This window comes from Columba livia, unplaced genomic scaffold (genome assembly GCF_036013475.1).
Source record: "Columba livia isolate bColLiv1 breed racing homer unplaced genomic scaffold, bColLiv1.pat.W.v2 Scaffold_234, whole genome shotgun sequence".
In the NCBI taxonomy this organism is placed as follows: domain Eukaryota; kingdom Metazoa; phylum Chordata; class Aves; order Columbiformes; family Columbidae; genus Columba; species Columba livia.
In genome coordinates this window covers 20,993-48,797 of record NW_027043271.1, presented here as the reverse complement: position 1 = coordinate 48,797, position 27,805 = coordinate 20,993, and the positions used below count along the sequence as shown (strand labels likewise).

Below are 27,805 nucleotides of genomic sequence, written 5' to 3'. Positions count from 1 at the left end.
AGCAACGTCAGGATGGCAGCGGCACAGCGCTGCCCTTTTCCAAGATGGCCGTCAGGGGTAAACAGAGCCACAGGCCCCACCACCCACCTTGGGCCCCACCCCAAAATGGCCACCCTAGGCAGGCCCCACCCACCTCAGCCCCACCCTTCCAGCACAGGCTTGGCAGCCATGACAGTCATAGCCCCACCCACCAGCAGGGACACAGCAGCCGAGATGGCCACGCCCATCAGGGCAGCCACCTTGTTCCCATGGGCAGGGCGCAGGGCCACAGGAGCAGCCGATACAGCCGGGAGCTGCCGCCTGAGCACGGCGCAGACCAACAGCCCCTCCGGCAGTGCCAGCATGGCTGCCAGCCCTCCCCCCCCAGCCATCTTGGATTCCAAGCAGGGTGGCGCCCAGCAGCCATGCTGTCCTCATTTTGTTGTGCACAGGGCCCCATGCAGCATCGCAACCCAGGACAGCTGGTGGGGTGAGGGGACCCAGGAATCTCGATCTATGGGTGGAATGCAGCAGCTGTGGGGTGCTACATATCAATGGGGCAGAGTGCTGGAAGTATATGGTGCTGCAGAGCAGTGCTGTGGCTGTATAGGGCAGACTGGATCTGGGGGGCACTGCTGTGGGTCTATGGGATAGGGTGCAGGAGCTAGTGCGCTGTAGGGCAGAATTGCTGGCCTATGGGCTAGTGGGAAGAAGCTATGGTGTTTTCTGGGACAGTGCTGTTGATCTATAGGGCAGAGGAACTATGGGGTGCTGTAGGGTTACACTGTGGGTCTATAGGGCAGAGTGAACAAGATATGGGGTGCTGTGGGACAGCACTGTGTGTCTATGGGGCACAGTGGAGATATAGGGTGCTGTGGAGCACTGCTGTCCATTTATGGTGCAGAGTAAAAGCAGCTATGGGGTGCAGTGACTCTATAGGGCAGAGGGGCTATGGGCTGCTGTGGGTCACTGTGTGGGTCACTCACCTGTAGGGGGTTCAGCCTCTTCAGGGGTGTTTCACACCACAACAACCCCATTGACCCCACAGCCGCCCTGACCCCCACACCGCCCCATAGACCCTTGTGACCCACCCATAGTGGGCAGTGCAGGCGCAGTCAGGAGGGAAGGGTGGTCAGGTGGACAGAGGTGTGGGGCGCTGTGGGGCAGCACTTTGCACCAATGGGGCAGAACGCAGCACCTACAGGCTGCTGTGGGGCAGCTCTCTGGGTCTAAGGGGCAGAGTAGAGTCCTGTGCGGCAGCACTGTGGGTCTATGGGGAAGAGTAGAGTCACTATGGGGTGCTGGGGGGCACTCCTGTGGATGTATGGGGCAGAGTAGAGGAGCTATACGGTGCTGTGGGGCAGTACTGGGCATCCATGGGGCAGAGTGCAGGAGCCATGGGGTGCTGGGGGGCACTCCTGTGGATGTATGGGGCAGAGTACAGGACCTATATGGTGCTGTGGGGCAGTAGTGGGCATCCATGGGTCAGAATGCAGGAGCCATAGGGTGCTGGGGGGCACTCCTGTGGATGTATGGGGCAGAGTACAGGACCTATATGGTGCTGTTGGGCAGTACTGGGCATCCATGGGGCAGAGTGCAGGAGCCATGGGGTGCTGGGGGGCACTCCTGTGGATGTATGGGGCAGAGTACAGGACCTATATGGTGCTGTGGGGCAGTACTGGGCATCCATGGGTCAGAATGCAGGAGCCATAGGGTGCTGGGGGGCACTCCTGTGGATGTATGGGGCAGAGTACAGGACCTATATGGTGCTGTTGGGCAGTACTGGGCATCCATGGGGCAGAGTGCAGGAGCCATGGGGTGCTGGGGGGCACTCCTGTGGATATATGGGGCAGAGTACAGGACCTATATGGTGCTGTGGGGCAGTACTGGGCATCCATGGGGCAGAGTGCAGGAGCAATGGGGTGTTGTGAGGCAGTGTTGTGGGTCTATGGGGCAGAGTGTAGGAGCCATGGGGCATTGTAGGGTAGTACAGTGGGTCTATAGGCCAGATGAGCTATAGGGTGCTGTGGGACAGCACTGTGGATCTGTGGGGCAGAGTACAGGAGCTATAGGGTGCTGTAGGGCAGCACTCTGCACCCATGGGGCAGAGTGGAAGACATATGAGGTACTCTGTGGCACTGCTGTAGACATATGGGGCAGAGTGGAGAAGCCATGGGGTGCTGTGGGATAGCAAGCAGGAGCTATAGGGTGCTGTGGGGCAGTGTTGTGGATCCGTAGGGCAGAGTGGAGGTGCTATGGGGCACTGTGGGGCACTGTGTGGGTCACTCACCTGCAAGGTGTTCAGCCTCTTCAGGGGTGTTTCACCCCACAACAACCCCATTGACCCCACAGCCGCCCTGACCCCCACACCGCCCCATAGACCCTTGTGATCCCCCCCCGCCCCATCCCCGCCATGGTGTGCAGTGGAGATGTGGCCAGCCGGAGGAGGTGGGGGGGGTGCACAGTCAGCAGGAGTGCAGTGGGGGGGGCACGGGATCAGCCGGGGGGCAGGGGGGCACAGTCAGCCGGAGTTGGGGGGGGCACGCGGTCAGCCGAGTTGCGGGGGGGGGGGGGGGGGGCACGCGCGGTCAGCCGGAGCGGGGGGCGTGGTCAGCCGGAGGGGGCGTGGCCAGGCTGCCTTCGCTGTTCTCTGCGCAGGAGCTGCAGTGGGAAAGGGAAGGAAAGGGCCGTTATTTGTGTCACAGTCCTGGGAAACAGCCCCAAATCCCCCCGCTTCAACATTAACCGAGTGAGCAAATTAACTGCCAAAAAAATGGATCTTGAAAGCTTCTTTGAGCACAAATTATCCTAAAAACAGCCCCAAAATGAAGTAAATTGAATTTGAGACCAAACAGCCTTAAAAATCTCAAAATCCCGCCCAAATATGGTCCCTCACAGCTTTATATAATAAGATATATATGTAAAAATAGATTAGATACATTACATAGTAATTATACATAATATATATAATATATATTAATATTTAATGAATATCATTACAATAGTATATTATAGATATCATTATGCCATTATATATTAATTATAAATTTCATTACATAATATCAATGAGTATTAGTTGATCAGTTAATTATATCAGATTATATATTATATATTTCTACTAGTCATCATATTATATCGTTTATAGTAGCATATTGCTATACTGATTTAGTCTATATATTTACTATTAAATTAAAATTAACTTTAATAATTTAAATTTAAATTAAATGAAAAATAAGTTAAATTAAATTAAAATATAGAAATAAATTTTAAAATGGAATGTAAACAATTACGTGGGTTTAGGGAGGCGGCGACCAATCAGCGCCTTTCTCTCCTCAGAGGCAGCGACCAATCAGCGCCTTTCTCTCCCTCGGAGACAGCCGAGCGGGGCTGAGCCGGGGGAGGCTTTCCCGCCAGACGGCACCGGCCAATCAGCGAGCGTCTCCTCGGCCCCCTCAGCGTGAGGGAGAGCGGGACGGGGGAGACAAAATGGCGGCGGGTTAAAAAAGCCGAACATGTTCCCGCTTAAATATTAATTCAGTAAATTATATAAAGAAATAGATTTTTAAAGCTTTTTTTGGGGCCAAATCAGCACCAGATCTGGGACCCCCAGCTCTAGACACGTTCAATGAAGTGAATTCAGCCCTAAAACCCCCCAAAAAGCAACGAAATGCCCCTCCCGGCTTTAAATACAATAACTTACACACTTATTTCAACAACTACTTACATTATTTTAACAATTAATAATTTAAACAATTAAGCGGCTTTAGGAGCCTCAGAACCGCCCAAAATGCTCAAAAAAACCCTCATAAAACCTCAAAAAGCCCCGTTTAAATATAATAATGTAAATTAATAAGCGGTTAACAGAAAAAAACGCATTTGGACTCGCAATCCTGGGAAACAGCCCCAAATCTCCCCCCGGGCTTTAAATATTAATCTATTGTATAAATTCTTATCAATAAGTAGATTCAAAAAGCTTTAAAGTCGCAAATCGGCCCCTCAAACTTTAAACGCGTTAAATAAACCTTTCAAAAAGCCGATTTAGACCCCAACGGCCCCAAAACGGCTCCTCACAGCGCTAAATAATTGAAACAACTCAGCGTCTTCAGGAGCCCCGAACCGCAGTGAAATAATAAATCAAATAATAAACCAACAATTAAATCTTAGGAGCGTCAGACCCGCCCAAAATGTTCCAAATAAAACCTCAAATAAACCCTTTAAACATAACAAATTAAATAAATAAGGGCTCTAAAAAAACCGATTTGGACTCAAAATCCCGGGGAAAAGCCCCAAATCTCCCCGAGCTTTAAACTTTAATTCTCCTGATAAACCCTCAATAAACAGATTTCAAAGGCGCCTTCTGGCACAAATCGGCACCCAAAAATTACGTAAAAACATCTTTTAAAAGCCGAATTAGACCCAAACCAGCCCCGCTTGCTGAGAAAAGCCCCGAACCGGCTCCTCCCGCGTTCAACACAACGATTTAAGCCGCTAAAGCGGCTTCGGGAGCCTTAATCGCCCCCGCCCCCCCCCAAACCCGCGGCTTTAAAACCCCAGTTCCGATCAAAACCCCCAGATACACCCCAGCCCGCCGGTCACTCATTAACCCGCCGAGCCCCAATTAACACCCGCACGATAATTACCGCCCTGCCCCGCCCCGTTAACTGATTCCGGCCGCCGTTCCTGCCGTTCTCCGGTTTCCCGCGGCGGGCTGGGGGGGGGGGGGGGGGGGGGGGGGCCGATGAGCTGCCGCTGCCGCTGCCGCCTCCGCCTTTCTGGTCCTGCGCGCGTTCTGCGCCGCCCCATTTATTACCTCGTTGTCCCGCCCGGTCCCGCCCCCCGCCCGCCCTCCTTCCAATGGACGATCCGCCCCGTCAGCCGCGCTGCCCAATCAGCGCTTCGTTGCTGTGGGCTAACGTCGGCGAGAAAACGCCGACCAATGAGCGCCTTTTCTACCTCAGGGGCGCTAGCGAATCAGCGCCTGTTACTGGGAGGGCGAACTTCGGCGGAAAGTGACCAATCAGTGCCTTCCTCCCCTCAGCGACACGGTGACCAATCAGCGCCTTTCTCCCACCCCCTCGGAGAACCCCTCGTGGGGATGAGCCAATGGACGACTTCCGAGGCTGACACTGTCAGCCAATCAGCGAGCGCCTCCTCCCTCCCTCGGTATAAAATAGCGAATGAGAGGAGAAGGGGGAAACAAGATGGCGGAAGAGAAGACATCGTGGCGGCATGCAGCGGCGATTGAGGAGAACGGAGGAGAGTCAGGGCTGGGCGGAAAACCGGCGGCTCCTCGGGCCGCGGCAGCAGCAGCGATCGGGGGATGTGGGGGGGGGAAACCGGCGGCTCCTCCGGCCGCGGCAGCAGCGATCGGGGGGGGCGGGGGGGAAAACCGGCGGCTCCTCCGGCCGCAGCAGCAGCGATCGGGGGGTGTGTGGGGGGGAAACCGGCGGCTCCTCCGGCCGCGGCAGCAGCGATCGGGGTGTGGGGGGGGGAAAACCGGCGGCTCCTCCGGCCGCGGCCGGCACGTGGCTTCACCGGCACCGCGGCCGCGAGACCGCGCGCTGTGGGGCTGCGGGGCGGGTGTGGGGCCGGGGGCTCCAGGGGTCCCGCAGCGGCGGCCGTGGGGCGGGATGGGGCGGCTGCGGTGATAGCTGTGGGGCACTGGAGTGGCTGCTGTGGGGGCTCTGCAGAGGCGTGTCTGGAGCTCTTGCGGGGCAGGAGCAGGGCTGCTGTAGCGGTACCTGTGGGGCAGCCATAGGGCTGCCATGGGGTTACTTAGGGTCACGCATGGGTGGGGGGGCCGCGCGCGCAGCTGGGTGTAGCCCCACCCACGGGGGTGGGATCCGTGCTGAGGGGCGGGGACTGGGAGGACACACCCATTGGGAGGCCCACCTGGGGGAACTGGGCAGGGGGTGGGGCCTCCGTGTGTCACACCCCCATAGGAGGAGCCGCTTGGGGTAGGGAGAACGACACGCCCAAAGAGGGCGTAGCTTAGGAAGGGAGGGGTGGAGCCGAGAGTAGAGTGGGCTCTGCACAGCACGTGCTCTGAGGGGGCGTGGTTTAGCAGGGGCTGAGTTTAGGGGTGGAGCCGCGGGCGGGGCTTCGATGCATTATGCTGCTGGGAGGGGTCTGTAAGGGACACGCGCCTCGGGGAGGGCACAGACTGGCAGGGGCGGAGCTTGGACGGGGTGGAGTTGGGGGTGTGGCTTTCTCAGACCACGCCCTTGGAGGGAGAAGCCGGACTGGATAGCACACTGAAAAATTAAAATTAGCTGTTGTTAATCACATCTAGTTTGATGTCTTTTTATTTTAACTCAGAGGTAATTAATAGCGGTCATGTTTTTGCACAACCCCAAAAAAGCTGTGGTTAAATTCAGACTGTCATAACTGTTTTCTAATATTATTTTACATCTAAATATCTTTTAGTGTTCTGTTGGGAATCATTACTGCCTGGGAACTTTTTAATACCCCTGTTTATAAACAGCCACTACTTCGTGGTTCCTTTATACTTCTCTTTAAAAAAAGAAATGTAACGTTTTGACTCTGTTTGGTTCTGAGCTTTGTTGCCTCCCATCTCATGGCTCTGTTATAATTTAAATACTAAACACTCCCGATCACTTTCCAATGCTGTTTAAAATCTAAAGCTTCCTCACTTTGTTTCCTATGCAGTCATTCGTGTCTGCGGTTTATTTCATAACGGTTGTTCAAATGAAGCTACCAATGACTCCACATTAGTTTTCTGCCTTTATCATTTAAAAGGAATTCCAAACAATGTGTTTTTTAAACTAGCATTCAGATTGGGAACAACTGCTGCCTAGTTCACCAAGTAATAGCTGAAATTAAATTTACTTCTTGCTCATGCCTATATAATTTCATCTATTTACACTTTAACATTTTTATCATTACATTACTACCAGGCGGATTTACTAGCACACATTATTTTTTATTGTAGATATAAACTAGAGGTTTTTTTCTCTACAGGTATTACTTCCAATTAGTGCTCCAGTATTTATATTCCACTGTTTTAAATTTTACTACATAAATTGGGGATTATTACTGTCTGCCTTGGAATTACCTTGGAATTTCCAGGCAAACCCACCGCAGCGCCTCGACGTGTCAAGATTGTCGGTGCCGGCTCCGCCAACAACGCGTCCAGCGAACGCCGCGGTGCTGCCGGGGCTGCGGCAGCGCGACGGAACCGACCGGAGCGCGGGGAGGAGACTCAGCCCAGCAGGTACCACACGTAACGTGGAACACCGGGCGGCCCAACTTCATTTCAAAGGAGGAACACGCACACGGAGCACAAAGGATGCTGTTCTGCACGAGACGCGCTGTCCTTAGCAGCTGCACAGCGACGCTGTCTCTGTGATTGGGAGATCTGGTGGCAAATGAGGGAGCTCTGCACGTTGCACCTTTCAAACCTGCACAGAGTCACACTTCACCCCGCAGGTGACACCAGAAACTAGGAAGCCTCCAAAAAGAATTTACAGCCCCACACCCAAACCAGCTGCACTCACCTCCACCACCAATCCTGCTCTACACACACCTCCTTCTCCTTCACACACCCTTCAACAGCCAGATCCACAGCCATCTCCTCACGGTCATTCACTGCACTGAACGCAGCAGGGTAGGGGTGGAGGGGAGAGAAAGCTAAAGGAAATTTTTTAAAAACTCCCTGTGTTTCTTTCAGTGGCATTTTTGGCGTTATTTTTGTTGGGGGCCGGGGGACATGTTGGGGTGTTTTTAATTAAGGAAACTGCTGTTTCAGCCTGCAAGTGAAAACAAACCACACGCACAAGGCTGGACACGGTCAAAGCAGCCCCAGCTCGTTCCGCAGTCGCTGACAGCGTGTCCATTCAGCCGTCTGCCCGCCCTGACGCGCTCCCCCAGCGTACCCGGCTGGACACACACACGTGTGCTGGGGAACTCGGACCAGCGCTGCGGTCTGGGGAGGAGTGAAGGACGAACCAGAAATAGATCCTGCAAGAATCCGTCTCTAAAACACTGTAGATCAACAACGACAGTTGTAAGTCACAGACACTCTTCCTTTTCTCTCGGACTCTCACAACAGTAATAAGTAAGTCCTGAAGGATGGAAAACACCAGGATAGGCTGGGAACAACAACAAAGGTAGGTAAAAGAAGGTAAATGGGGGCTCTCAGGGGCCCCAAAAGACAAGCTCAGCTGTCCTGAGAGGAGCAGATGGGAATCCTGAGGAGTCCTGAGGGGATTGGGGAGGGGGCTGTCCTGGTTTCATTAAAAAACAAGTTTCTCTTTCAGTGAATTTGCCTGTCAGCTAAAGCTTCATATTAGCTGCATTTTCCTGGAGAACCAGATACATGTTTTGGTAAACAATGCAATGGAATGCTTACTTGTTGATAAGGACAGATTCACATCTTGCAAGAGGAGCAACAAGAAACAGGTGACCAACAAACTGACCAACCGTGTATAACATCCCCTTCACATGAATACTTCATACAGAAGTGGCAGATCATGAGGATCTTGTCCTCTTTGCCCCTTTTCGTCCCTTCTGCTTATGGTGACATTAGGAGAGGACCTTGCTAGTCGTCCCTGCAAACTGAGGCCTACTGAGAGACTGAATCCAGCTCCGGTTGGCTGCAGAGTCCAGTCCAGGACTTCAGGTGCCGGCTCTGCAGTTGCTGAGACTTTCAGGATTGGTTTTGTATTATTTTCTCTACTCTTAATATAGCATTAGTAAAACATTGTCAGTTTTTCCAACTCTCTTCTCTCTGTCCTTCTTTCCCTCCGGATCGCCTGTCCTGAGTGGGAAGCGGGGAGAGGGAGGGGCAAAAGGGGGAAGTGGGGGGGAGACGGGGTTAACAATACATCTGCCAGGGTTTTACTGTCACCCCGCAATCTAAACCCTCGACAGGGGCCAACAGATGGGGGGTCCTGAGAGGAGACAAGAGGGGAAAATGAGGCCTCTGGGATGTGACAAGAGCAACTGGGGAAGTTTTGAGGGGAAGAGAGAAAAGAGGGGAATTTAACGGGGCAAAAGGTCAAACAGGCACCGTGATGCCACCAACGAGCCTGCAGGGACCCAAAGGCAGGCAGGGCAATCGCAGAGGAACTGGGAGGAAACGGGCTTCTGAGGGAACAAGGTGGCGAGTGAGCTTGTGAGGGGTCCAGAGGCAAAGGGATGTGTCCCGAGGAGAACAAATAGAGAGGTTCTTACTCTGAGAAGCTGTCCTTGACTTTGTTCCACCAGCAGCCGTCCTGCGGTCTCGGCACAGCCTGGGGATCCCTGACCCGCACCACCACAACCTTTAACAGCACATGGGGCTGCTCTAGAACCGCAATGACAAACAGCAAGTACTTCTCTAGGACAGCTTTGATGTGGGATTGTTCTGTTTTCTCTGCAACGGACAGGGAGAAATTTCTCCTCCCCACAGTACCACTAAACACCCCACCCATGATTGTTCAGGCGTTTTGGGGCTGAAAGCCCCCATCTCTCACTGGCCTGCTCCTCCAGCAACATCATCGTCACCCCCGGAGTCCCCCCATTTATTCACTCAAAAAAAAAAAGGTAGAAAAGGAAAACAGCCCCAGCGGGCAGCACATTACTTTAAAACGCCATTTACCTATGTACATACCAGAGCGCCCAAACATGGGGGGGCAGCGCCCCGAACAGCCGCAGCCACGTCCCACAGGCCGGCAGCCGCCCCCCGGCACGCTGGGGACGGAGGACGGAGCCGCGTCTCCCGCTCCGGCGCTGCTCCCCCCACCCGGGCTGGGGGGTCTGCTGAGCACGGGGCGGTCACAGCTCCCCCTCTGAAACACAGGAATTCCACATTAGAGTTCCGCGTTGGGGCGGCCGGGTGCAGCACCGCGCTGTGCCCGCAGCCTTTCCTTCCTTGTCCAATTTATACAACAGCCTCGGCTCCTCAGATTCCGCCAGGGCTGCTCTCCTCGCATTCCCACCAGGTGGTTCCCCAATCCCTTTCCCGCGAGCTAAAATACCCCCCAACGGGCTCTTGTGCAGAGCACCGCTACCGCGCCGTCCTCCCGTTACGCGTCACGCAGGACGACACGGCTCACCTTGTAACAGAGACAAGCAAGAACTACGAACGCTTCTAGCGGCACTCCACAGGCAATACTAAAACCTGCCCACGACGTACCGCCCTCACAAGTTGTGCTCCAAGTTTATCCCGCCCTCTCCAAAACAAAACGATTCCGGCACGCGGCTCAAGTCCGTCTAACGCTCAGCGCCGCGATCGGGACGCTCGGCCACACGGGCGGCTTCACGGCGCTCGCGCCCCTTGCACGCTAAAGCCACCGCAGCTTCCGCTGTAGGTTTTGGCGTTCGAGTGCACAGTCAGAGCCGAGGCCTATCCGAGAATCAAACCGAACTGCGGGACGCCTCACCGCTACGTACGGGGCCGGCTCTACACCGCGACGGAGCGCCGGAACAACCGACACCAAAAGCTGGCCGCACGAGCAACCACCGCACGCCTGTAAGGCGCTCGCAAGCCCGTGCGCGCTATCCTGCCTAAATTCCGTGCCGCGACTTACGGACGCCCCGCGAGCGCGTGCCCGGTCCTGGCTCCCAGCGCAGAAAGACCCCTCGCCAGAGGTCCTCGTCCGTCCCCGCCGCGACGCGACCGAGACGAGGAGTCTCTCCAGAGAAACCCCCGGGGCGCGCCGACAGAGCCCTCGACTCCGCGGGCCCCGCGGCCGCACAGAGCGGGTCCTCCGGCCGCCTCGCCGGCTGAAACGGGGAAGGGAACGGGACGGCAGAGTCAGCAGCGCTGCTAAGCCGCATTCTTCACAGTATCACAGTATGTTTGGGACGGGAAGGGACCTCAAAAGATCATCCAGTCCAATCCCCCCATGGAGCAGGAACGCCCAGGTGAGGTCGCACAGGAGCACGTCCAGGCGGGTTTTGAATGTCTCCAGAGAAGGAGGCTCCGCAACCTCCCTGGGCAGCCTGTTCCAGGCTCTGCCACCCTCACCGAGAAGAAGTTTCTTCTCAAATTTAAGCGGAACCTCTTGTGTTCCAGCTTGATCCCATTACCGCTTGTCCTATCGTTGTTTGCCACCGAGAAGAGCCTGGCTCCATCCTCATGGCACTCACCCTTTATGTATTTATAAACACTGATAAGGTCCCCCCTTAGTCTCCTCTTCTCCAAACTAAAGAGACCCAGCTCCCTCAGCCTTTCTTCATAAGGGAGGTGCTCCACTCCCTTAATCATCTTCGTTGCCCTACGCTGGACCCTCTCCAGCAGTTCCCTGTCCTGCTGGAACTGAGGGGCCCACAACTGGACACAATATTCCAGATGTGGTCTCACCAGGGCGGAGCAGAGGGGAAGGAGAACCTCTCTCCATCTACTAGCCACCCCCCTTCTAATACACCCCAGGATGCCATTGGCCTTCCTGGCCACAAGGGCCAGTGCTGGCTCACGGTCATCCTGCTGTCCACCAGGACCCCCAGGTCCCTTTCCCCTCCACTGCTCTCTAATACGTAATTTCCCAACCTATACTGGAACCTGGGGTTGTTCCTGCCCAGGTGCAGGACTCTACACTTGCCCTTGTCAAATTTCATCAGGTTATTCCCCGCCCAACTCTCCAGCCTGTCCAGGTCTCTGATGGCAGCACAGCCTTCTGGCGTGTCAGCCACCCCTCCCAGCTTGGTGTCATCAGCAAACTTGCCGATAGTGCACTCTATTCCCTCGTCCAAATCGTTAATGAATATACTGAATAACATTGGCCCCAGCGCTGTCCCCTGAGGCACTGCACTGGATACTGGCCTCCAGCTGGACTCCGCACCATTGACTACCGCTCTCTGGCTTCTCTCCTTAAGCCAGTTTGCAACCCACCTCACTGCTCTGTTGTCCAGACGAAGCTGTTCCATTACTTTCCCAGGGACAGAGCTGAGGCTGACCGGTCTCTAATTACCCGGGTCCTCCTTCTTGCCCTTTTTGAAGACTGCAGTGACATTTGCTTTCCTCCAATCCTCGGGCACCTCCCCCGTTTCCCAAGACTTGGCAAAGATGACGGAGAGCGGTCCAGCAGTGACTTCAGCCGGCTCCCTCAGCACCCGCGGGTGCATCCCGTCCGGACCCGTGGATTTATGGATGTCCAGACTATTTAATTGCTCCCTAACCCAGTCCTCATCGACTAAAGCAAACTCCTCCACTGACCTGGCTTCATCCGGGGTCTCAGGGGTACAGGGCTCCCCAGGACGGCCTCCGGCAGAGTAGACAGAGACAAAGAAGGCATTCAGGAATTCTGCCTCCTCTGTATCTTCTGCCACCAGGGCACCCACCCCGTTCATCAGTGGGCCTACATTGCCTCTGGTGTTAGTTTTATCTGCTATGTATTTGAAAAAGCTCTTTTTGCTGTCCTTGACCCCTCTCGCCAGCTGTAATTCTAGGGGGCCTTGGCTATCCTAGCTGCCTTCCTGCATCCTCTAACAGCAGCCTTATATTCCTCCCAAGTGGCCAGCCCCTGCCTCCATGACCTGCAAACTCTCCTCTTCTGCTTGAGCATACCCAACAGATCCCTGTTCAACCACGCAGGCCTCCTGGCTCCCTTCCTTGACTCCCTTCGTGTGGGGATGCTCTGATCCTGAGCGTGGAAGAAGCAATCTCTGAATGCAACCCAGCTATCTCGGGCCCCTTTTCCTTCAAGCAGTCTTGCCCGTGGGATTTCCCCCAGCAATTGCTTGAAAAGGCCAAAGTTAGCCCTGCTAAAGTCCAGGGTTGCAATTCTACTTGCTGTTCTGTTCCTGCCACCCAAGATGCTGAACTCCACCTTCTCGTGGTCACTGCAGCCCAGGCAGCCCTCAACCTTTCCTGCTTCGACCAGACCCTCCTTGCTAGCGAGGATGAGATCCAGCAGTGCACCTCTCCCAGTCGGCTCCTCCACCACCTGCATGAGGCAGTTCTCACCGATGCACGGCAGGAACCTCCTGGACTGTGGCTGGCTGGCTGAACGGTCCTTCCAGCAAACACCAGGGAACTTAAAATCCCCCACAACAACAGGGCCTGTGACCGTGAGGCCGCTCTCAGCTGCCCATAGAAGGCCTCATCAACTTCCTCAGCCTGATCTGGTGGCCTGTAACAGACGCCCACAGCAGTGTCACCCCTGCCAGCCTGCCCCTTGATCCTGACCCATACACTCTCAACTCGCTCCTCATCCGCTCCTGGGCAGAATTTAGTACACTGTAGCTGCTCTCTCACATAGAGAGCAACTCCACCACCACGCCTGGCTGGCCTGTCTTTACTTCATTTGATGAGGTTAGTTGTAATCGTTTAGTTTCTCGCTGACAACACGTCTCTTAATTATTAGTTAAATACAAACTAAGCTCTCAGCTCCTAAACAACGTGTTACTTAACCTTCCGTCTCCCTCTTGTCGTGCAGAAGGAGCTAAAAGGTGAAAAACGTCCCCTCACCGTGCAGGCGGTCAGAAAGCATTTCCCTCACGTCAACCGGTTCCTGAGGGCCGCATCTTGTAGAACTTCACCGCAGCGTACGCTGACTCGGCAGCTTCTCTTCAAAAGCGGGAAGAGAAAACAGGGACAGGCGTCTGAAAAAACAAGGCAGAGAACAGAGCAGCTGGGAACACCGTGTCATTCGCACGTGCACGTCCCACAAGCCCCCGAACGTGGGGGGGCTCCCCGAGGAAAACAAAGCGGGGGCAGCGCCCCAAACAGCCGCAGCCCCGGCCCGCAGGCCGGCAGCCGCCCCCCGGCACGGCAACGCTTCCGGCCGACCCGAGAAGGGAGCCGTTCGTGCCGGCCGGTATCGACACCCCCCTTTTCCAGGCAGCTCGGAGAACTCCCTTTGCCAGCGTTGTCCTGGTACGTTTCCCTCGTCCGGCTGCTCTTGTCTGTACCCGCGTGCACCATCAAGATGGTTTTCTAGGCACGTTTCCCATTGCCTCGTTCACACAGAGCTTCTAAATTCGCTCTTACCTGTTCGTCCGATCTCGACAGAGCGCTTCAGCTCCTCGCGCCGCGAGGCGCCGCTGCTCTCCCGTCGCCGGTGACGGCTCCTTTGGACCCTAATTCTGATCGGGCTATAAATCTCCTATTAATTGCTTATCCTCTTTGTTACAGTTTCCTGACGATGGCTAGAGGACACGGCCACCTGGGCTCAGAGACGCGGCTTCCGTACCGGTCTCTGTCCTCTCGGTGGCTGGTTTGACAGCGGCGCCTGCCAATTTATTGCCAGTTTCCTGAGCAGCGTTTCCCTTCTGAGGCCCGTTGCAACACGTGACGGCAACTCTCCTAGCAACAGCACAGCTTCCAGCAACCGGAGCATCACGTTTAATCTGCCTCCCTTGTGCCGTTAATACACTTTATTCTTTTCAAACGGCTTCAAGGGCCCGCACCCTTCAAGAAACCTGCTTAGAATCAGTGCAGCCACTAATCTTCTTCTCTTTGCGTAACTCTACAGCTCACGCGAGAGCAATTGCTTCAGCTTTCTGGGCAGAAGTCCCTGGAGGTAAAGCTTTAGCTTCCCTTACCTGCTGGGCGGTCGGCACCGCACGCCCGGCTTCACGTACCCCTCGCTTTACGCAAAGCTGCTCCCATCGCTGACCCGGGAGGCTTCGGCATCCTCCAGCGGCCGGTCCCTTCAATCCGCTTCTGCTGTTGCCGAGCAACCGTGGGCCACCGACTGCCGGACGGATCCACTGAGGAAAGAAGCCGCGCCGAAAACGTTAGCAGGAGCAATATTTACATCGTTAAACGTTTAAGGAGGCCCCGAGGGAGGGATGTCGTTTGCACACCAATGGGGACCTGACCCCCGTCGGGGGGGGACGGACACCGGCACGCACAGACCCGACCGCGAACCCCCGCGGCTCGATCGGCGTCTCTGTCCCCCCCCTTGCCGTGCGCTGCAGTACCCGAGTTTCGCCACAGGGCGGCAGCACCGAGGCGCGCCGCGGCACCGCGTTGGGGCGGCCGGGTGCAGTACCGCGCTTTGCCCACAGGACGGCGCAACTGAGACCCGCCGCGGCAGCCCCGGGCGAGCGGTCGTGCCGCGTTTCGCGGGAATCCCGCCAAAAAAAACCCAAAAAACAAACGCGACCAAACAAAAAAGCGCACAGAGAGAGCCGCGGCGCGAAAGCCGCGCCCGCAGGACACGGAACCCGCCGGGGCTCGCCCCGAGCTCCCGCCGAAGCGGCGCCACGCCACCCAGCCCGCCCGCAACCGCGCCTTAGCTCTGCTTGTAACCGTCCCCGCGACCGACGGGGGCTGCGCCGCTCCCGGAGGGGCTGCCGCACCGGGCACGGGCGCTGCGCCGGAGGGAGACGCGGCTCCGGACCGCACGCCTCCCAGCAGCTTCGCCAGCGCGGCCGTAAGGGCGGGGGGGGGCGGGGGGGGAACCGGAACCGAACGCCTCCGCGCCGCGCCGCGCCGGCCCCTCCCGCTCCCCCCGTTCCAACGGCACGGTCACCCTCGCCGCTGCCGCACTCACCTGCCGCCTCTTTCGCCGCTCCGTTCCCCTCGCGCTCCCCCGCCGTCCCGCCGGGCTCCGCGGGCACCGACAGCCGCCGCGCCCCCGAGACGCCCGCGGCGGGAGGTCCCCGGCTGTCGCCTCCTTCCCCTCCGCCCTCCTGCCGCCTCCGGGGAACCTCACGAAGGGCGGCCCTGAGCCGCCCGCCTCCCGATGCCCGGGCGCCGGCCGCAGCGAGCGCTCCGCAGCCGCCCCGACCCCCGTTCCCGTTCGCTCCCGGTCTCCCCACCCCGGCCCCGGCCCCGAGACACCGCGGACCTATCAGCGCTCGCGGTTTGGGCATGCGCACTAGGGAGACTGCAGCACCCGCCCCTTGCCGCATCCCGGTTGGCTCCCCGGGACACGTCAATCATCTCCCTCTCCGCCTATCAGCGCTCGCGACTGGGGCATGCGCAGTAGGGACACCGCAACGCCCGCCTCTTCCGCACCATCATTGGCTGCGGGCGGCACGCAGTACCCAGCCCTCGACGCCCGCCCCTCCGGCAATCTGATAGCCAGACAGCATGAATTTGCCTGTCAGCTGAAGCTTCATATTAGCTGCCTTTTCCTGGAGAACCAGACACATACATGTTTTGATAAACATTGCAATGGAATGCTTACTTGTTGATAAGGACAAATTCACATCTTGCAAGAGGAGCAACAAGAAACAGGTGACCAACAAACTGACCAACCGTGTATAACATCCCCTTCACATGAATACTTCATATACAAGTGGCAGATCATGAGGATCTTGTCCTCTTTGCCCCTTTTCGTCCCTTCTGCTTATGGTGACATTAGGAGAGGACCTTGCTAGTCGTCCCTGCAAACTGAGGCCTACTGAGAGACTGAATCCAGCTCCGGTTGGCTGCAGAGTCCAGTCCAGGACTTCAGGTGCTGGCTCTGCAGTTGCTGAGACTTTCAGGATTGGTTTTGTATTATTTTCTCTACTCTTAATATAGCATTAGTAAAACATTGCCAGTTTTTCCAACTCTCTTCTCTGTGTCCTTCTTTCCCTCCGGATCGCCTGTCCTGAGTGGGAAGGGGGGAGAGGGAGGGGCAAAAGGGGGAAGTGGGGGGGAGACGGGGTTAACAATACATCTGCGACACGGCGGCCGTGGGCACCCCGGGGCGGGGCACGAAGCTGCTGCGTCCCCCCAGTTCTGGATCCCCTGACCCAGAGCAAAGCGCAAAGCGCTCCCCTCCTCCGGCTGCCGACAGCCAGCCCGGCTTCTTGCACAGCCCCCTGCCTCCCCCCTCACCCCGTCCCCCCAGTTAGTCCCAGGGGTGTTTCTGAAGCCCATGGACACCTCAGCCCCACCCGGGGGCAGGATGGGCCTCTGCTGGCTCTGCCCTGGTGCCCACTGGTTTGCTCCCCGTGCTCCTTCTGGGGGGGCCTGGATACCAACTGGATCCACCTGGGCACCCCCAAAGCGCCTTTTTAGCACTTATTTTTCTCCTGAAAAAGCAAACACAGCGGGGCTTTCTGCCATCCTGCCCCAGGGACTCCTCTCAGACCACACCGGTGCTTGGTTTCCCATCGCCATTTATTGCAGCCGCTGCCTGCTCAGTGCCCGGGGCGGTGGGACCAGGGCCGGGACCCCGTCCTGCCCGGCTGTCAGGGGGTTGGTTCACGGCGGGGGGGCGGGATGGGCGGCAGCAGCTGCGGTGCCAGGGTGAAGCGTCTGGGAGACGAGACTGGTAGGTGCTGCAGCACGGCTGATCTCAGCGAGGAGCGGGTGCCTGGGGGCGAGGGGCAGGGTCAGCCACAGACACCCACCAACAGGGTCCTGCCCCCACCCTGAAGCACACAGGCTCTTGTCCCACACTGCCCAGCACCACCCCCCATGTCCCCCCAGCTCCCTCCAGCTCCACCACGAGGACCGGCTGCCCCAGCAGCCAGTGCTGCCCCCACAGCCCAGCCCAGACCCCAGACCCCCCTCCCACCCCGCCCAGCTGTGGGCACAGACCCGTCCCCCCAGACAGCGGGGTGTCCTCTGCCCCCCGGTGCCCTGACAGGGCCATACTTGGCCGGTTCCTGGAGGTCGGGGTGTCTGGGGTGGCCCTTGGCATTGTGGGCAGCTCAGAGCCCCCCATCATGGAGAGCTGCTCGTCCTGCTGGTTCCCATCAGTGCCGTCCTGGCCCGACAGCTGCATCGCGTCCTTCTGGGAAGGGGAGAGCGTGTGACCCAAACACGGGGCCCCGTTCCGCATCCCCCAGCAACCCTCCCCCAGCCAGCTCTCCCCGGGGAAACTGAGGCACAGATCCCCCCGCAGGCTCAGCATTCCCCTCCCCACCTCTGTCATCCCTACCTTGTTGGGGCTGCGGGCACTGGGTTTGGATGGCCGTGGGGTGCTGGGCGGTTGGGGCTGGAAACGCGGGGGCGTGACGGTGTGTTGGCCTCCGCAGCTCCGCGGAACAGTGGGGTATCTACACTCGCCCGTCCGCTCCCTGTGGGACAGGACATGGGGGTGCTCAGTGCCCGGCAGGTGGCACCCCGTGTGTCACTCGACGCCAGGAGGGGTCGGGGGGTGCTCCATGTTCAGGGGGCAGTTACTCACGGTCCAGGTGCCAGCATGTTGAGGGGCCGGTCGCAGGACAGGCAATGGAAACCGGGCAGCAGCTGCCTGGAGGGGGGAGAAAAGGGCTGGGGAGCTCCTGGGGGGCACAGCCCCACCTGCACACCTGCCACAAAACGCCTCTGCACCCACCCCCCAAGACTGGTTCAGGAGGGCTCCTCCCGCACGTGCCCCCTCATTGTGCCGCCTCTATCGCTGCGAAGCTGCAGCTGGCAGGAGCACAAGGCACAGCCACTTGCTCAGCATCCCCAGGGGCGCTGCCCACATGGCTCCCACGCCAGGTACCACACCGGCACGAGCCGGGACAGCCAGCAGGAACAGGGCCAGCACTGCCAAAGCCACCACTGTCCCCATCGCACTCACTTCCTAATCCCAGCGGCATCGTCACGCTCTGCCTGCAGCGCCTTCTCCTGGAGCTGCCCGCTGAGGCTCTTCCACCGCTCCTCCTGCTGCTGCCGGAACGCCCCCAGCTCCCGGCGGTCCAGCTGTGGACGGGTGACACCCTCAGCCAGCTACCCCAGGATGGGACATGGCGGTCCCCTGGGGCACAGCCGGGAGGGGGGACCCTCGCAAGAATGCTGCCTTAGGCTGCCAGGCCCCCAAGGTGCCAGTTCTGCGTGGAGGGGACGAGCCCTCACCTTGCAGTCCATCTGTCTCTGCAGCTCTCGCTGGAACTGGTGCCAGCCCTTCTCCTGGCCCGTCACCTGGCTCGTCACCTCCTCCATCATCTTGGTCAGCCGCTCCTCGCACGCCTCAAGCTGGCTGCGACTGACTTTGTCAGCCAGGGCGGCTTTGTCTGCTTTCTAGCAACGGGGAAAGGCAGGAGAGCGGTGGGGACAGGATGCAGGGACAACGGGAGAGGGAGAAGTGGCTACGTGGTCCTGTTCACCCCATCACCCCCGTGGCGTTGGTCCCACCAGCCGAAGGGACTCGGGGCCACAGAGGGACCTGGCAAGGGACCCGCAGCCGGGCTGGAAATCCTCCCTCCCCCTGGCTGGTTCTGCCAGCCAGCACCCAAGGGACAAGGGGTGTTTGTCACCCTGCCTGGGACACCCTTGGCTGGCACCAGGGCCCCTCGAGCCCGTACCTCATCGATTCCCAGCACCAGCAGCTCCTCCTTGTCTGCTTGCTTCTTCTCCAGCCTCCCCAGGGCCTGGGACAGAGCCTTCCAAGGCAGACAGCAGCCCGTGATGCCACGGCAGGGTCGGAGCTGCCCCCCGGCCAGCCGAGCACCCCCTGCCTCCCCACCCCATCAGATACCTCCAGGAAAGGCATGGGGAAGCTGTGCAGGGCTGCGAGCAGGGTGGCAGGGGGACAGACCCCTTGGGGTCCCAGCCTGGGCTCTCCTGCGGGTTACAGCCACCCACCTTGATGTCATTCTGCTTCTGCTGACGATCCTGCTGGAGGTTTGCAAGGGCCGAGCTCAACTTCTCATAGTCCTTTTGTAGCTGCATGATGCTGGCCTGGAGGCACTTGAGTTGCTCGTCCTGCTGCAGGGACTAAGAGGACAAGGCGGTGCTGAGCAAGGGGGTGGCTGCCCCTCGGGGACAGACCCAGGGTATTTTGGCTGGTGGCCACGGGCCCTCAGTGCAAGCAGGACATTTGCTCCAAGGCTTTAGTTCCCTTCCGTGCTGCTGACTCTCACAAGCCAATTAGGGGGGCAGCGAGGGGCTCCCCCATGTTGAAATGTCTGAGGGGTCCTGGCAGCTCAAGCCCCCTACACCACATCTCCTTACCTGTCTCCTCCACTTCGGATGACTCTCCACCTTGCTGCCCGCCTTCTGGACCAGGGACTCCACCTGCTCCTCGAGCTTCTCGCAGCGCTGGAGGAGTTTCCCCAGCAGCACCCTGGTGTCCGGGCTGCAGACGTGGCACCCTGCGTGTTCGTGTCCCCCGCTCTGCGCCGTCGTCCTCGGCTCGTCCACCTGCTGGCAGGGGAGGAGGAATCAGCTCTGAGCCGGGCTGGATGCCGCCCACAAGCCCAGGTGCCGTGGAGGCTCCATGGCCCCGTCCAGCCAGGGGACGTGGCCGGGACCCCGCCAGGACCCCCCCCGAGCCAGCGGGGGCTGGGAGCGCTGCCCCCGGGCCTCACCTCTGCCTGCAGCTGCTGTGCTGCCTCCATCACCAACTTATTCACGTACTTGGCCGCAAACTGCTCCAGCTCGGCCTGGGTTGGCTCCTGCTGCTTCCCCAGCTCCTTGCGCTCTGCCTTGACCTTCTGTCCCTTGGGCCTGGACAGCGAGACAGGGGCAGGGGCAGGCTTAGCCTTCGTGGGGGTGTCCCTCGGCCCCCAAACTGGGATGTTCCCAGACCCCAGGCTCCCTCACAGCCCTGCAGGTAGGAAACCCTCTCCCATCCTTTTACCGTGGCTGTTGGGTCATCTGGCCACTGCCGTCTGCTTTCCTACCGGCTCCAGACCCCCTCGTCTTTCTGGGAGTATCCTCCACCTTGCTGATCTGGGAACGGCAGTGGTGGGGGTGAGGGCACAGCCCCCTGTGTCATTCTGGCACGGGGAGCCTTCAGCTGCCCCCTCCCTGCCCAAACTGCTGTCCCCACAGCCCCTCGGGGACTGCTGCCGGCTCACCTTCTCCTTCTCCCCGTGGAGGGCCCTGGCCATGTCCTGCAGGAAGGACACCTGGCACCTGAGGTCGGCCAGGATGCTGGTGATGCTCTGCCGGCCTAGAGGGACATGGTGCAAGGGGATGTGCTGTCGGTGAGGGGGTCTCACCCGTGGGGCCAGGCTCTGAGCATGACGAGCCCCTGACCCAGGGTGTCCCCACACCAAACAACCCCGCCAGCCCCCCCGTGCTCTCACCTCCCTTTGGGAAGAGCCGGCGCACGTCCTCAAGATCTGTGCTTTCTGCTTTTGTAGATTTAAGCTGCTCCACCTGTTCCTTCAGACCAGCGCAGAGCTGGCCGAGCTGCCCAACCTGTGACAGCACCTCCCGCATCTCCGACTCGTAGCTTGAGGTGCTGGTGGAGCCCCAGGGCTTGGCCGGCTCTTGGGCATCCCCTGGGATGGTGGCTTTGGAGCTGGAGGACCCAGGCTGCACCCCAGGGGTGGTGGTGTAGGTCCCAGGGGATCCTGCCTGCATCCCCGCGGTGCTGGCCTGGGCATCAGGGGCCCCTGGTTGTGTCCCCAGGGAGGTGCTGGCCTGGGTGCCCGGGGATCCTGGCTGCATCCCCGGGGTGGTGGCGCTGGCACCAATAGACCTCTTGTGAATGGAGGGAGCGCCTGACAACTTCACAGGGGTCGCTGGTTGCCCCTGTATCCCTGCTTGCATCCCCGGGGAGCCAGACCCTGCAGTCCCCTTGCTGGTCTCCATCCCAGGCTGTGTCCCACGTCCCTTTGGCTCCAGTGCTGAGCTCCTCCTGGCCTGGCTGTCCATGGCCACCTGGGTGGGCTCAGCGGGGGCAGACTGGCCCCCACCACCCTCCTGGGAAGAAGAGGCAAAAGGCAGCAGGTTTACTGGCAGCTGGGCAGCCTAGAGGACAGACCCCAGAACCCCCCGCCATGTCCCCAGTCCCCGTCCCCAAACCACCATCTTGCATGGCCAGACTCGTGTTGAAAACGAGAGCCCAAATGCAAAGTGATCACGGGGTCAGCCCGGCCATGGAACCAGAGGGATGGGATCCCCAGGGATGGAACCCCCAGCATCACTGCCCAGCACCCCAGCCCACAGGCTGTGCCCCGAGGCAGGAGGGCTGGTGTCCCCGAGGGAGCGGGGGACGCAGCCGCCTCCTGTCCCTGCGCAGCCCGGCAGCGTCCCGGGGCTTCCCCTGGAGCTGGGCGAGGAGAGGGACACCCGCTCAGATGTGGGAGCGGGATTTAAAGAGTATCCCCGAGTGAACTGGGGCACGAGGCAGAGGGACACTGGGCAGGGCTGTGCCTGGGGACCGCGGCTGAATTGCATGGGCAGAACTTTATCTCCCCTCCTGCCCCTCCCACGGTTCTGTTTTGAGGGCTCTCTAGTTCAAAAGTGCCTTAGCAACTCCTGGGACACCCTTCCCATCTTCCCTCCTGCTGCCCTTCACGCTGGTGACACCGATGGCCGTGGGGCAGGGGCACAGTGTGACAGGGCAGCAGGAGCGGGGAGGGACGAGGGCCCAGCTCCCTCCCGGGGCACCAGGGGATGCTCACCAGGCCAAGCGTCTCCTGGATCTCCTGGATGTCCTCCGCCAGGCCGGAATGCGCCTCCTGCAGGGCATGCATGTCCTCTGCCAGGCCGACATGTGCCTCCTTCACCTCCTGGATGTCCTGTTCCAGGCCAGAATGCGCCTCCTGCATGGCCTCCTTCATCTCCCGCACGTCCTGTTCCAGGCTGGACTGCGCCTCCTTAAACTTGCTGATCTCCTCCCACAGGTCCTGGAGCGAAGCCCTTTTCTGGGAGAGCGGGTGGGGGGTGAGCCCAGGGGAGGGTCCCTGGGGACCTGGGCCCCGCTGTGCTCTGCTGCGGGAGCTCGGGCTTAACCCAGCCCTTGGGCTGAGGGCGGCACGACGGCAGCGCGGAGCCCGGAGGAGGGGGCGTCTCGTGGGGGAGCACCCAGGGACCAGCAAGAGCATCTACCTTGGGGACATCTCTCTTCTCCTCTTCCGTTGTTTTTGGCATGGCCTCCTTGGCCACGGAGGAGACCTTGGAGTTGCTCCCGGTCCCCTCCAGCGTGTCCTTCTCATCCAGCTGCTGCTTTGGTTTCCAGAGGTGCTGCCCTGTGCCCAGGGCTCCATCCTCCTCCTTCTCCTGGCCAGGCTGGGCCTTGCTGTCCTGATCCTTTGCCAGGCCGGGGGTCGGGCTCTGCCCTGGCTCCAGGACAGACAGCTCCTGCTGGCCCAGCTGCCCGATGATGGCCTCAAGCAATTTGTGCAGTGCCACCAAGTCGACAACCCCCAAATGGGGTGTCCCCATGGCGGCGTTCAGCATCTCCAGCAGTCCACGTGTGGCCATCGCTGCTGCTCTGCCCGAAAACACTGAACTGGATGTGGGAAGACGGGAGCTCTTCTGTCCGGAGATGATGTTGGAGGGATGGGCAGCCAGCAGCCTTTCTCCTCCTCCTCCTTGCCACAGAAAGTGATCCAGTCACCAAACAGATCCAAGTGCCAAAAGCAATCCGAGTGATGAAAGTGATCCAGTCGCCAAACAGATCCAAGTTCCGAAAGTGATAAAACCACCAACAGCAGTTCAACCACCAGAAGTGGTTCAACCACCAGTAGCGATCCTACCACCAAAAGTGATGCAACCACCAATAGCGATCCCACCACGAAAGCAATCCAACTGCCAAAATGAGTCCACCACCACAGTGATCCCACCACGGCAAGTGATCCCACCACGGCCAGTGACCAAATGGGCGAGGGGCACAGGTGACAGGGGACAATATAGTGTCTCTGTTGCCTGGCAACAGCCGCCCCAGGAGCCAGCGGGCGCCGCCCTGGTCCTTTGTGATGAAGTCACCCACGGGATGGGAGATGCTGAGGCTCCCTCCTGCCTTTCCCACTTTACCACCCACAATGCAGCTGGTGACACCTCAAATGTTGTGGCAGGTCACTGCAGCCCGTGCCCAGATTCAAAGTACAATCAGACAGGTCATGGGGAATGAAATCTCATTTCACTCAATTAAATACCCTCAGTTTTAATTGCAGAAAGAATGGCTTTATCCGTGTTGTGCACTAAATGAAACTCTCCCGACGTCTCACCCTTTCCTTTCCCCATGGCACAGCTGGCCTCGGAGGCGATTCCCCTTGGTGGCAGATGGGCAGCGACTGGCTCACGAGTGCACCAGCACTGGGAACCTGGGCTGAAAACAAGGTCAAAGTGCCTGGTTTAGGACGCCTTTCCCTGCGGTTCATCAAGCAGAAGGATGTCTTTTGAGAGGGAGCTGTTCTGAAGGGATTTCTTCTGCCTCTCTTGACCGTTGGCACGAGCCAGCGGCTGCTGACCAGGAAATGTGCTCATCGCTTGCTCCCTCAAGAACACTGCTCTGGCCTTTGCAGCTGGAACGACATAAACCAGAGGATGTTTCCTGTCACCTCTGCAAGAAGGTGGTTCAAATGCAAAGGCTGATCTTGCCCGTAAGCAGCACAAACTGCTCTAGAGACAGCTCTTTGCTGGGGATGGAGCTGCGAGAGAGGTTCTCCAGCTGGCACGGCTGCCTCCCTTTTGAAACACGGGCAATCTTGTGCTGGGAGTCCCGTCCCTCAGCCTCATGGCTCTGACATCTCCTCTGATGCTTCAGAAACGCTGCTGCTAGCTACACAGCCATTGCAAGATCCTTTTGCACTGCAAACTGAAGCTGCTCCATAGCTGAAAGGGAGACCCCAACACAGAAAGCAGGGCTGCCATGATTCCTCTGAGAGTGAACCCCACATCCCAAAGAAAGCCGGTCCTTAGAGATGGCCAAGTTTGGAGCAGCGCTGTCACACGTGAGCTGCGAGTCACACAAGGAAGAGTTCCAGGGGACGGAGCGTGTCCCCAGATGGTTTTTGCCAGCGCTGACTGAGGAAGAGGCGTCCTGTCCAGGGACCTCTGCACAGACATCTCCAGGCAGAGCAAGACACCGGGGGGCAACAGCCCCTCTCAAACCCCAGTTTTGCACCCCAAGTGGCCGCACGGCAATGGGCAAGCGTTCATCCCGGGCCAGAGATGCTGGCTCCAGAAGTCATGGCTTGCTCCTGGGAGGGTCTTCTTGTGTCAGAACCTCCTGTGTTTCGCCACGCATTTTTCACTGTCAATGACTTTCATTTCTTTTCCCTCTACGCTCTCCTCCGGTTTTGCCGTGGAGAGCAGATGCCAACAGTCTATTCCAGCCTTATGGGATCTTGCAGACTTCTCCTTTGCTGTCTGTGGTGCTGGTGATTGCCTTCTGCTGCCCCTGGTTCATGTTGAAGATTAATTCCTGGCAGACGCGGTTGGTGCTGCTGAGCAACACTCTTGGCTTTGTGCTAGTGCTCAGTAGGACACCGACAAGGAAGCAGGTGTCAAAAACCTCTCGGTTCTTGTGTTGAATGGTGTTGTGAGGAATCATTTAACTTCTCATTTTCATCGTGAGCTCCTGGGGTTTTTGGCAAGACTGGCCTCAAAAAGGGCCGGGTCTGTCCGGGGGGAAGGTGGGGAGGGCACTAAATTCAGCTCAGTGCTCAGAAAGCAGGGGCCGTGCCGGGAACCGCGAGGGGCCCGGCCAGCGCCTCGTGTCCCGGGGGCCCTGCCTGACTTTCTGTGTCCTAATGGGGTGCGAAGTGGAGCAGGGGACAGGGAGCCGGGTGAAGAGGGTCCTGAGGGACCCCAAAACTCTCCCCACCCATCGTGCTGGTCCTCATTGCATCACCTCATCCCTGCCCGGGGCAGCTGGCATCAGAGCAGTGTCCCCTCCCCAAACCCGCTGCACCCCAGCGCTCTAAGCACCCTGGATGGTCCAAACTGTTCTTCGCAGCCCGAGCTGGCCCTTCCTGGGCTGGAGATCCTCCCCAGGCAGCCCCCACGTTCTGGGGGTGCCACCCAGACCCTGCAGCGCTGGGTACCCCAATACCCACCAGAGCTCGGCTTCGAGCATCCCCTGGTGCGGGATGCAGCCAGATCTTCAGTGATGGGGAGTTGGCAGGTTGGGACTCCAAAAACCATCCATGGCCGATCTGACACCCCCGCAGATGTGCACCCCCAGCAACACACCGGCCACGCCGCCCAACTTCCCCGACGCTCTGGCCACGTTCTCCAAGCTGCGAACCCCCGAGAGCCACAGAGCAGCATCAGCCCCATCACCTCCATGGCCTGTGCCCCCGGGAGCTTCAGTCCCTACTGCGCTTCCTCACCCACAACCCCCAGCCCGCCTGGCTGCCCCCTCCTCACCCACCGCCCACGGCCTCCACCACCCCCTGCCCCCCAGAAAGCCACGGCCACCATGGACAGCCAGAGACCAGACTGGGTTGGCGGAGGTGGGGGGGTCAGGGGGGTCCCAGGCCAGGGTGTTGGGAGCGGGGGCTCCCCTGAGAATCGCACTGGAACAATTTTCTAGGTATTATTTCTAGGGTGGGGGGCACACACTGCTGGGGAGGGCACTGGCCCTTGAGAGCCTCTAGATGGTCTTTTCTCCCCTCATTTTTTAAAAATATATATTTAATATATATAAATCTAGAGAGAAGGAGCAGCAGCACAGGGGTGGGTGCTGGGTGGGGGGGGTTTCTTAACGCCCCCTCCCACCAGCATCGCTGCAGCGTGGCGGGAGAGCGAAGGGGACGCAAATAACGAAGAAATCAATGGCCAGAGGCAGCTGTCGGCACCCAGGTCATGGCTATGGGGGCACCCTGGATTGGGGGCACACAGCCGCTGGGCCCCCTGCCTCTGCATGTCCCAGACCCCTGATGAAGCCCCCAAAGCAATCCCCTCCTCCGGCTCCCATTACCCTTTGTCCTATCATTGTTTGCCCCCGAGAAGAGCCTGGCTCCATCCTCATGGCACTCACCCTTTATATATTTATAAACATTAATGAGGTCCCCCCTTAGTCTCCTCTTCTCCAAACTAAAGAGACCCAGCTCCCTCAGCCTTTCTTCATAAGGGAGGTGCTCCACTCCCTTAATCATCTTTGTTGCCCTACGCTGGACCCTCTCCAGCAGTTCCCTGTCCTTCTGGAACTGAGGGGCCACAACTGGACACAATATTCCAGATGTGGTCTCACCAGGGCGGAGCAGAGGGGAAGGAGAACCTCTCTCGATCTACTAGCCACCCCCCTTCTAATACACCCCAGGTACCATTGGCCTTCCTGGCCACAAGGGCCAGTGCTGGCTCATGGTCACCCTGCTGTCCACCAGGACCCCCAGGTCCCTTTCCCCTACACTGCTCTCTAATATGTAATTTCCCAACCTATACTGGAACCTGGGGTTGTTCCTGCCCAGGTGCAGGACTCTACACTTGCCCTTGTCAAATTTCATCAGGTTATTCCCCGCCCAACTCTCCAGCCTGTCCAGGTCTCTGATGGCAGCACAGCCTTCTGGCGTGTCAGCCACCCCTCCCAGCTTGGTGTCATCAGCAAACTTGCCGATAGCGCACTCTATTCCCTCGTCCAAATCGTTAATGAATATACTGAATAACATTGGCCCCAGCGCTGACCCCTGAGGCACTGCACTGGATACTGGCCTCCAGCTGGACTCCACACCATTGACTACCGCTCTCTGGCTTCTCTCCTTAAGCCAGTTTGCAACCCACCTCACTGCTCTGTTGTCCAGACGAAGCTGTTCCATTACTTTCCCAGGGACAGAGCTGAGGCTGACCGGTCTCTAATTACCCGGGTCCTCCTTCTTGCCCTTTTTGAAGACTGCAGTGACATTTGCTTTCCTCCAATCCTCGGGCACCTCCCCCGTTTCCCAAGACTTGGCAAAGATGACGGAGAGCGGTCCAGCAGTGACTTCAGCCGGCTCCCTCAGCACCCGCGGGTGCATCCCGTCCGGACCCGTGGATTTATGGATGTCCAGACTATTTAATTGCTCCCTAACCCAGTCCTCATCGACTAAAGCAAACTCCTCCACTGACCTGGCTTCATCCGGGGTCTCAGGGGTACAGGGCTCCCCAGGACGGCCTCCGGCAGAGTAGACAGAGACAAAGAAGGCATTCAGGAATTCTGCCTCCTCTGTATCTTCTGCCACCAGGGCACCCACCCCGTTCATCAGTGGGCCTACATTGCCTCTGGTGTTAGTTTTATCTGCTATGTATTTGAAAAAGCTCTTTTTGCTGCCCTTGACCCCTCTCGCCAGCTGTAATTCTAGGGGGCCTTGGCTATCCTAGCTGCCTTCCTGCATCCTCTAA

The 27,805-nt window shown here is 58.5% G+C and overlaps 1 protein-coding gene across 8 annotated transcripts; it reads right to left on the bottom strand.

The window, feature by feature from the left end:
* Window positions 1–4,228: 4,228 nt before the first annotated feature.
* LOC135578035 (uncharacterized) lies at window positions 4,229–25,104 on the bottom strand. 8 transcript variants are annotated; one of them, XM_065048203.1, is made up of 20 exons: window positions 22,589–25,104; window positions 22,162–22,404; window positions 20,836–21,457; window positions 20,605–20,699; window positions 20,385–20,476; window positions 20,113–20,251; window positions 19,757–19,948; window positions 19,388–19,519; window positions 19,108–19,185; window positions 18,659–18,823; window positions 18,384–18,505; window positions 18,003–18,068; window positions 17,754–17,892; window positions 17,468–17,606; window positions 14,470–17,183; window positions 13,337–13,527; window positions 9,593–10,707; window positions 9,175–9,286; window positions 7,776–8,758; window positions 4,229–7,357 (listed from the first exon to the last, which is right to left on the bottom strand). In XM_065048203.1, the coding sequence occupies exons 1-15, from the start codon at window positions 22,961–22,963 to the stop codon at window positions 17,059–17,061; spliced, it is 2,724 nt and encodes a 907-aa protein (XP_064904275.1). In that variant the 5' UTR covers window positions 22,964–25,104; the 3' UTR covers window positions 4,229–7,357; window positions 7,776–8,758; window positions 9,175–9,286; window positions 9,593–10,707; window positions 13,337–13,527; window positions 14,470–17,058. The 8 variants fall into 8 exon arrangements, with proteins under 8 accessions (XP_064904275.1, XP_064904274.1, XP_064904272.1 ...); XM_065048202.1 differs by having other exon boundaries at window positions 7,875–8,758; XM_065048200.1 differs by having other exon boundaries at window positions 4,229–7,400; window positions 7,875–8,063.
* Window positions 25,105–27,805: the final 2,701 nt, after the last annotated feature.